This window comes from Tachysurus fulvidraco, chromosome 26 (assembly GCF_022655615.1).
Source record: "Tachysurus fulvidraco isolate hzauxx_2018 chromosome 26, HZAU_PFXX_2.0, whole genome shotgun sequence".
Taxonomy (NCBI): domain Eukaryota; kingdom Metazoa; phylum Chordata; class Actinopteri; order Siluriformes; family Bagridae; genus Tachysurus; species Tachysurus fulvidraco.
The window spans coordinates 445,382-455,381 of NC_062543.1; the positions used below are offsets into that span (position 1 = coordinate 445,382).

At 41.7% G+C, this 10,000-nt stretch overlaps 2 protein-coding genes across 7 annotated transcripts in view; both read left to right on the top strand.

Moving 5' to 3' along the window:
- Positions 1 to 1,317, top strand: part of LOC113646850 (neuronal migration protein doublecortin) — a 21,443-nt gene extending 20,126 nt beyond the window's left edge. For all 4 annotated transcript variants that reach the window (XM_047809316.1, XM_047809314.1, XM_047809318.1 and 1 more), the window contains one exon: positions 1 to 1,317. This exon is cut by the window's left edge. The gene's annotated coding sequence lies outside the window, so the exon portion shown is untranslated.
- Positions 1,318 to 3,739: 2,422 nt separating this feature from the next.
- The window catches only part of LOC113646856 (calpain-5-like), an 11,937-nt gene continuing 5,676 nt past the window's right edge, over positions 3,740 to 10,000 (top strand). The window contains exons 1-9 of one of the 3 annotated variants that reach the window (XM_047809605.1): positions 3,769 to 3,880; positions 5,002 to 5,058; positions 5,185 to 5,357; positions 6,758 to 6,889; positions 7,844 to 8,052; positions 8,974 to 9,166; positions 9,393 to 9,583; positions 9,675 to 9,752; positions 9,866 to 10,000. The exon at positions 9,866 to 10,000 is cut by the window's right edge and continues 61 nt beyond it. In XM_047809605.1, the coding sequence (XP_047665561.1) occupies positions 5,193 to 5,357; positions 6,758 to 6,889; positions 7,844 to 8,052; positions 8,974 to 9,166; positions 9,393 to 9,583; positions 9,675 to 9,752; positions 9,866 to 10,000 (1,103 nt within the window). In that variant the 5' untranslated portion in view covers positions 3,769 to 3,880; positions 5,002 to 5,058; positions 5,185 to 5,192. Of the gene's footprint in view, positions 3,881 to 5,001; positions 5,059 to 5,184; positions 5,358 to 6,757; positions 6,890 to 7,843; positions 8,053 to 8,973; positions 9,167 to 9,392; positions 9,584 to 9,674; positions 9,753 to 9,865 lie in introns of all 3 variants that reach the window. The other 2 variants (XM_047809603.1, XM_047809604.1) reach the window with 2 other exon arrangements.

The window sequence follows — 10,000 nt, forward strand, 5'->3', positions numbered from 1 at the left end:
GTATACAATTTCTTTTTTTCATTTCTTGAATGAGGGATTTGTGGTGAAGAACTGAAAGCCTGGTTGAGAGAATTTTCAGAAGAATGCCAAAGTAAAGGATTGAAGGATTTTTTTTTTTTTACATTCTGGTGGCAGTGTACATATCGGCATGAGTCTCACTCTAGGGTTAGGAACTCGCATAAAACTGAAAAAATACTTTCTCTGAAACTGAAAACATTTGGGATAAAATATGTTTTTTTTCTCTAATGCATGGTGGTGTGTTTCTCTGATGGAGAAAAATGGGAATGTCTACATTTCTTTGCTGATGATAATAATCATGTTGTCTAAATCGTAAAAATAGATTTAATTTGATTCAGAAGTCTGACACTAATCTGATCTAATCACTTCTTTCTCATAAAATAATACAACACTCATCATTATTTCTGCTGATTGTTATTCATTTTTATAATTATTTATCTTTTTATCTGAAGTTATGAACCTTAAGCTCAGTCTCGCGTATAAATCAGTCAGCAGTAACGGATCGTCTCTCTTAACAGACTGATTTCATGCTTGGTGAAAACACACACACACACACACACACACACACACACACATACATACATACATACACTTACACATTTAAAAATTTAATGGTATGATGTCATAACCACTTCCTGTTTCAATATGGTTGGTATTCGATGTGTGACGTTTGTCACCATAATTTTCAGAGCTTAATTTCATCAGCGGTTTAATTGTGACATCATACAACAGATTTCTGTTACACTGATGTGGAAGCGATTACTCGACACACACCTAATTATTCTCATTAACATTACCGTGTGAACGTGTCTCACCTCCTGTGGTGCCTTTTTTCTGTCTGCTGATTTTATAAATGAATCAAAATCTTACTCTCCAACTGTCTCGCACTATATCTGTTTCTCTCTCACTCTCTTCCTCTATATACATTTTACTCACCGTTTTTATTTGTCTCTCTCTAGATTTCTCACCGTTTGTCTTTCTTTGTCTCACTCTATTTATCTCACTCCCAGTCCTCTCCCTCTCTCTCTCTCTCTCTCTCTCTCTTTCGGAAGGTGGTCTGTAGTATTTTAGGTGAACTCTTCACACAGTGCAGATTTTTCTTCTCATCCTCACACACACACACACACACACACACACACACACACACACTTTAATTTGGGGATGAATTTTGGACTTCCTCTCATAATGATGATGATGATGATAATGATGTATTTCCTGCTGTGTCATCGTGGCTTGTTTCGGTGATGTCATTCTGTGTATCAACTTTTTCAATAAAAATGAGATGTTATTCATATTTCATTTTTTATCATTAGCTTATCATTTTACGTGTCTACTGACCAACGAGGCCATTTACAGTGTTACCTCTGTGACAGCATCTATGGTGATTGGAAATCTGTTTCAGAACAGAGAGTCGCTTCAGATCTGAAGTGTTTTGTTCCAGTAGTAATTTATTGAAATAAACTATACGACACATTCACTTTTAAATCACAGCAATGCACCAATCAGCATCCACACCCATCAAAAAAAAAACTAAATCTTGTACACTGAGGTAAAAAAAACTTCTGTTTTAATGTCACAAAAAATAATTTCTAATACTCATGTAGGTCATACAGGAGCTGAACAGAGTGGAAGGGATCCCTGGGGTTGTTTTTATTTCACTCTCTTGTCTTCTTACTGTGAGCCTCGGAAGGGGCGTCACTCTAATGAAGGGGCAGTTAGTATTAACAATGATTTGTGTGTGTGTATGTGTGTGTGTGTGTGTCAGTCACTGGCAGGGATTCCAGGAGTGTCGCTGATTCACAAAGATGCAGAAGAAATGGATTTGTTTTTGTTTAACTGGAAAAGATTTTAAAACCACACAAAGAATAAAGGTCTGGGCTTCAACAGTAACCAAATAAAAGGCATCTTACTTGTACTGAAACACACTTCCTGTGTGTTTGTGTGTGTGTGTGTGTGTGTGTGTGTGTGTGTGTGTGTGTGTGTGAGTGTGAGAGAGAGAGATTTAGTGGCTGGGGTTTTTTTTTTTTCCAAAAACAACTGAAGTCTGTTCCATCAAAGAAAGAAAGACAGTGCAAGACTTAGAGAAGGACAAAGTGCATGTGGGACACAAAGGAGGGACAGACGGACAGACAGACAGACAGACAGACAGACCGACCGTGAAAGATTTAAAATATCAAAAATTTTCAAACCATCCCACATTACTATTTATCCCCCAAGCAGAATGGTGGTTGCCATGGTAACATGGGCAGCTCAGTCATTTGCTCCAGAGTCAGTTATGACTCCTGAAAAATAATTACACATCAATTATAAGAATTAATTATAAATAAGAGTCACCGGAGAGACAGGTGTCCTGTTTCACTTACACTAAACACTCATGAGTGTGAATGAGGCATGAACCCTGAGTAAAATCCTCCTCTTTCATAGGATTAACAGGAGAAAATGTATGTTTATAGGATATAAATAAACATATAAACATATAAATTAAATATATAATTTCATCAATGCATCAACAAATATAATCTAAGTTACAAAATAAGTTATAAAAAATATTCTAGAAATATGCCTGGCATGTCTGACTGCTCTAAGTGATGAGTTCCCTTTTCAGTTCCGTGTGTGTGTGTGTGTGTGTGTGTGTGTGTGTGTGTGTGTGTGTGTGTGTGTGTGAGAGAGAGAGAGAGAGAGAGAGAGAGAGAGAGTGTGTGAGAGAGGAGACTGTTATTTATTGTAGTTTGTCGCCCCCTAGCGGTTACAATTTATATGAGCAACATGTTAATCTGATCTGCTCACCTGTTCATTTCACCTGAGCCCAGAGGATCATCGTGCTGAGCTGAAGATCAGGCAGTGTGGGAGTTCAAACACACAGATACACACAGACAGACACACACACAAACAGACAGGCACATGCACACACATGCCGACACACACACAGAGGCACACATACACAGACAGGCACTCACACACAGACAGACACAGACACACAGGCACATACACACTGACAGACACATACACACACACACACACACACACACACACACACATAAGCACACATACACACAGACAGACACAGACACACAGGCACATACACACTGACAGACACACACACACACACACACACACACACACACACACACACACACACACACACACACATAAGCACACATACACACAGACAGACACAGACACACAGGCACATACACACTGACAGACACACACACACACACACACACACACACACACACACACACACATATATAAGCACACAGACAGACACAGACACACAGGCACATACACACTGACAGACACACACACACACACACACACACACACACACACACACACACACACACACACATATAAGCACACAGACAGACACATACACACAGACACATACACACAGACAGACACATATATACACACAGACACAAAGACAGGCACACAAAACACACACACAAAGGACAATAATTCATGAATAAAAGCTGGTTTCCTGATGATGTGCGTTATAGATGTGTAGTAGTTCAGTGATGATATTTACTGAATTGTAGTATGGAGAGAGAGAAAGAGAGCGAGAGAGGGGGGGGGTTTCTATACTGATAAACTGCTGAAGCTCCTCCTAAATAACACTCAAATCCCGTTTATATTCACTAAATGATTGGAAAAGTTCTGGAAAAAAATGGAAAATGTTTCTTTCAGTGTGTGTGTGTGTGTGTGTGTGTGTGTGTGTGTGTGTGTGTGTGTGTGTTGGTGTTGGTGTTGGTGTTGGGGCGGTGCCTGTATGTGTGTAGTTGTTGAAGATAGAAATCTTAAAACCAGTCTGAAAATGAACACACAGTAAAGACACGTGAAGTTTATTATTTATACACAGGTAAGTCTATTTCTTATTCTCTGTGTGTGTGTGTGTGTGTGTGTGTGTGTGTGTGTGTGTGTGTGTGTGTGTGTGTGTAAAATCATTATTCAGTGATTTTTAAAGGTAGTTTACAGTACTACATCTTTACAGTAGTGCAGAGATCACTAAAGAGATCACTAAAGAGATCACTAAAGAGATCACTAAAGAGATCACTAAAACACTTATCAAAGTTCTAGAGAGAGAAAAGAATGCATCAGTGTGTGAGCTTCTTGTAGAAACTTGCTTTGTTTTGAGGGGTGTGTGCGTGCATATTTGTGTGTGTGTGTGTGTGTGTGTGTGTGTGTGTCTCTGTGCCTGTGTATGTGCCTGTGTGTGTATGCCTCTGTGTGCGTGTGTGCATGTTTGTGTGTGTGAGCGTCTTTGTGTGTTTGTTTGTGTGTGTGTGTGTGTGTGTGTGCGTGCCTGTATGTATGTGCTTGTTTGTGTGTGTTTGTGTGTGCATGTCTCTGTGTGTGTGCACGTGTGTATGTGTGTGTGTGTGCATGCCAATATGTGTGTGCGTGTGTGTGTTTGTGTGTGTGCATGTGCCTGTATGTATGTGCTTGTTTGTGTGTGCATGTTTGTGTGTGTGTGCACGTGTGTGTGTGTGTGTGTGTGTGTGTGTGTGTGTGTGTGTGTGTGTGTGTGTGTGTGTGTGTGTGTGCATGCCAATATGTGTGTGCATGTGTGTGTTTGTGTGTGTTTACAAAGATGAAGAACCTGTTAGATGTAAAAACCTGTACGCATTAGACAGCGCACCCCCCCCCCCCATGCTTCTATTTGTCTTCATGACGTCACTTCTCTAAGAAGATAGCATGAGTGAAAGGGCGTGGCTGGGACCTGTTTTAGGTGTGTGTGTGTGTGTGTGTGTGTGTGTGTGTGTGTGTGTGTGTGTGTGTGTGTGTGTGTGTGTGTGTGTGTGTGTGTGTGTGTGAGTGAGTGAGTCAGCAAATACATCAGGGAGTTTTACACAGCTCACCGTAGTTACATTCTTTAAGCAATTACGTGTGTGTGTGTGTGTGTGTGTGTGTATGTGTGTGTGTGTGTTCTGATCTTTTTCCTTTGAGATAAAAGTGTTAATAAAAAAAGTTTTGTTTCAGTGGAGAGAGAGAGAGAGAGAGAGAGAGAGAGAGAGAGAGAGAGAGAGACAGTACAAGGTGAGACAGTGTCTGTGGGTTTGTGATATTTAGCTTGTTAGCCTGTTAATTAGATTTCTGTTAGCTACTTAAATGCTAGTCTGTGCCTGTCTAACCTGCTCTTAGCAAACGTGTGTTTTATTTTAGTGAGCGTCATGTTCTCGTCCCCAAAACGGTATAAGAACCAACGCTACGACGTCCTGAAGAAGGAATGTCAGGAGAATAAGAAGCTGTTTGAGGATTCGGAGTTTCCCTGCAACAACACCTCGCTGTTCTACAGAAACCCTCTGCCTGGGAGAGTGGAGTGGAAACGGCCAGGGGTGAGACACTGAGCAGCTCAGGACTCTGATTGGTGGTCAGGTGGTGATTAGTTCTGTAACACTGACTCTGTGGTGCAGCTGCACTTCTGCTTATATTAATGTTCTCACTCTAATACTGGTGAGGGAACCAGTTGTAACTAGAGCTGCTGTAACTAGATGTAACTATTAATAGATTCTAATGTAAAAATAATAAGTTCTGTGTGTGTGTGTGTGGGTGTGTGTGTGTGTGTGTGTGTGTGTGTGTGTGTGTGTGTGTGTGTGTGTGTGTGTGTGTGTGTGTGGGTGTGTGTGTGTGTGTGTGTGTGTGTGTGTGTGTGTGTGTGTGTGTGTGTGTGTGTGTGTGTGTGTGTGGGTGTGTGTGTGTGTGTGTGTGTGTGTGTGTGTGTGTGTGTGTGTGTGTGTGTGTCTGGTTGTCTGCCACTTGATTGCTGAAGTTATATGCAATTTGATCTCACGTACCTTCTTTAACCCCAGATAGAAATCTTTCCTGAAATCCTCATAAGATCGTTTTACCTCAGCACTAAAGCCTTTATTATGGAGCTCAGTAACTCCTCTGACCCAGAGCTTTGGAACATATTTCCTTGTTCTTGTTTTTGTTCCTCAGGCTGATGAGGAAATGTGGAGCAGAGCAGGAGAATATAATCACACCTAATGAGAGGCATGAAACACGTCCAATCATTTAATCACCAGCATGACCGCAATTCATGAAAAGAAAACAGGGACCATTTATGGGACCAGCGTCTGGGGTTTGGTCTGAAATGGTGCTGAAACCGTCAGCAGCTCGAATCTAAACATCAGCAGTTTACTCATGAAGACCATTAAAATTAACAAGGCCAGTCATCAGAGTGTTCAATGTGAAGACCATCAGAGTGTTCAGTGTGAAGACCATCAGAGTGTTCAGTGTGAAGACCATCAGAGAGTTCAGTGTGAAGACCATCAGAGTGTTCAGTGTGAAGACCATCAGAGTGTTCAGTGTGAAGACCATCAGAGTGTTCAGTGTGAAGACCATCAGAGAGTTCAGTGTGAAGACCATCAGAGTGTTCAGTATGAAGACCATCAGAGTGTTCAGTGTGAAGACCATCAGAGAGTTCAGTGTGAAGACCATCAGAGTGTTCAGTATGAAGACCATCAGAGTGTTCAGTATGAAGACCATCAGAGAGTTCAGTGTGAAGACCATCAGAGTGTTCAGTATGAAGACCATCAGAGTGTTCAGTGAGACATTAGCTTCTTTAGCACGGCATCTCTCAGCTTTGTGGAGGTGTTCAGTGTCTCACACAGAATCGTGGATGTTTTCTGACTCTATGACACCTTGTATAACTACTACAGACTTAGAGAAAGATTATGACATCATGTGTAATGTGAGTGTTTAAACTGAACTGAAAGCTCTTCTCTGTCTTTAGGAGATCAATGAGAACCCACATCTTTTTGTAGAAGGCATCAGTTCTCATGACCTGAATCAGGGTGAAGTGGGAAACTGCTGGTTTGTTGCAGCTTGTTCCTGTTTGGCTCTTAAACCAGATCTATGGCAGAAGGTCAGTATGAACATTACATCTTATCTGTACTGGAATGAGTGAATATCATTTCTGGCTGAAGAACTGTTTTTCCCCAAAGTCCATGGGGTATACGTCTGGATCACATTATGCGAGGCAGCCCAGTTCCTCTCGCAGTAGCACAATAGCAATTTGCAAGTTTATGAGTTCCTATTGGCTGGGAGCTGCGTTTGCCCCGAGGACGTCCAGGCGTGGTGTTTTTCTCCCAGTCTCGCTGCACTAGGGAGTCTGTAAAGAGCTCATTTATGTGATCTATTATAAAGTGTCTGCTGTAGGAGTGAAGATTGATGTTCTGCTTAGCATTCTGTTAGAGCTCAGGGTGATGTGGAAGGAAGAATGTAATATCTTTGGTGTTATCTGTTCTGTGTAACGTTACAGCTCATTTTCTACAATTTACCCTTTTGGGAACGATCAACATCTAACATTGACTTTTTTTCTTGATGTCACACAAAAACTCTGAACTCTGTACAAATCATAACCTCTTGGTATCTGGACAGAAATAGAGCTTGAGCAAACTTGTGTTTAATCTCTCTGAAATGGTACAGTAGTAGTTCTGTAAATAGATCATATCTTAGAGAAATCTTTACTGCAGTGTTCCCAGGATGTGTGTGTGTGTGTGTGTGTGTGTGTGTGTGTGTGTGTGTGTGTGTGTGTGTGTGTGTGTGTGTGTGTGTGTGTGTGTGTGTGTGTGTGTGTGAGAGCAAACAGTAATCCTGTTTCCTGCTGCTTCTTTATGTTTTTTTTATGCTTATAATTAAAATAATTCGTGTTCCTGCTGATTTCCTGCTGGGGGATGTGGTAGCAGAACGCTCAGAACATCAACCTGGACTTGGTGATCTGCTACCAGGTCCTTCTCAGTGAGCTGGCTTGTGGTTTCATCTGGACATTGTGCCACACTTTTCCAGTGTTAATACAGCATGATTCTCTGGTCACCAGGTGATTCCTAACTGGAAAGAGCAGGAATGGGATCCCAAGCATCCAGACCGCTATGCAGGAATATTCCACTTCAATTTCTGGATTTTTGGGGAGTGGACAGAAGTGGTTGTAGATGACCGTTTGCCCACCATAAACGGCCGACTGATTTACTGCCACTCAAAATCCAAGAATGAGTTCTGGAGCGCTCTGCTGGAGAAGGCATACGCCAAGTAAATGTCATGGGGGGGGTGTGTGTGTGTGTGTGTGTGCTGCTGCTGCTGCTGAACGTACAGTAATTAGAATGATGGGGTTTAGAGACTGGAGGCAGTATAACTGTATCTGCCTACATGGTGACGAGTCAGTTGTAACTCAACTGTTGTGTTTATCACAGGTTTGGTTTTATATTATGCATCAATGAGGAGTTCCACAGGGGTGTATACTGTTATACTGAGTCAGTTATACTGAGTCAGTTACACTGAGTCTAACTGACTCAGTTATACTGAGTCTGTTATACTGAGTCTGTTATACCGAGTCAGTTATACTGTTATACTGAGTCTGTTATACTGAGTCAGTTACACTGAGTCTGTTATACCGAGTCAGTTATACTGTTATACTGAGTCTGTTATACTGAGTCTGTTATACTGAGTCTGTTATACCGAGTCAGTTATACTGTTATACTGAGTCTGTTATACTGAGTCTGTTATACCGAGTCTGTTATACCGAGTCAGTTATACCGAGTCTGTTATACCGAGTCAGTTATACTGAGTCAGTTATACTGTTATACTGAGTCTGTTATACTGAGTCTGTTATACTGAGTCTGTTATACTGAGTCTGTTATACTGAGTCTGTTATACTGAGTCTGTTACACTGAGTCAGTTACACTGAGTCAGTTATACTGAGTCTGTTATACTGAGTCTGTTATACCGAGTCTGTTATACCGAGTCAGTTACACTGAGTCTGTTATACTGAGTCAGTTACACTGAGTCTGTTACACTGAGTCTGTTCTACTGAGTCTGTTACACTGAGTCAGTTACACTGAGTCAGTTATACTGAGTCAGTTATACTGAGTCAGTTGTAAGTGTTCCACAAGTGTTTGCCAATAATAAACACTGTGTCATGTTGTTATAGCTAACCTGATGATGTGTTTGTAGATTGTCAGGCTGTTATGAATCACTCAGTGGAGGGAACACAGGAGACGCTGTGGTGGATTTCAGCGGCACTGTAAATGAACCCATTAGTCTGGAAGCAGGAAACTATCGCACTGACCCCAAAGCCAAGGACAAACTGTTCTCAGACCTGCTCGATGTGTACCAACAGGGAGGCATCATCAGCTGCTCCATCGCGGTCAGTAACTATCTCTCGATCTCATTATGACTTTAGACAGCTAATCCGTACTCAACACTCAGTCCAACACTAATGTGGAGGTTCCTTATACCTGTTTTTATAGCTACAGGTTATAATGCATCGACTGCTACCTCTATTTGATATAAGATCCTGATGGTGATTGTAACTGTTACAAACTTGTTGTATATGTGGAGTCTCCGAAGTCCGTGTTCCTGTTTCCTGTCAGGCATCTCCACACGAGCGGGAGCTGCGTTTGGCAAACGGTCTGGTCAAAGGTCACGCATACTCTGTGACAGCAGTAAAGAAGGTACGTCTAGGACACGGCCTGACAGCCTACTTTAAGAACGAGACCATCCCTCTCGTCCGCATGAGGAACCCCTGGGGAAAACATGAGTGGATTGGAGCCTGGAGCGACAAGTGAGAGTGAAAAGGAGTGAAAAGTTTCTCTTTAGTTCACTGTTTGTTGTTTTCATGAAGGGTCTGAGATGATCTTCCCTTCTCACTGTAGCTCAGATGAATGGCAGAAGATCGGGAATATGGAGAGGAAAAATCTGGGAATCACTGTGGAGGACGATGGAGAATTCTGGTAATTATTTCTAGTTTCTTAGAAAATTCTCTCAACCTAAAAGGACCAGCACAAGATATCAGTCTTCATGTATTGTAATTATTCTGCTTCAACTGTCAATATTCATTCTTCAGGATGTCTTTTGATGACTGGTGTCAGAACTTCACAGAGGCGGATGTGTGTCGGTTGGTCAACACATCTGTGTTTAGTGTCCAGAAGATATGGCATGAGGTGGTGCATTTTGGGAATTGGATAAAACACTCGGATCC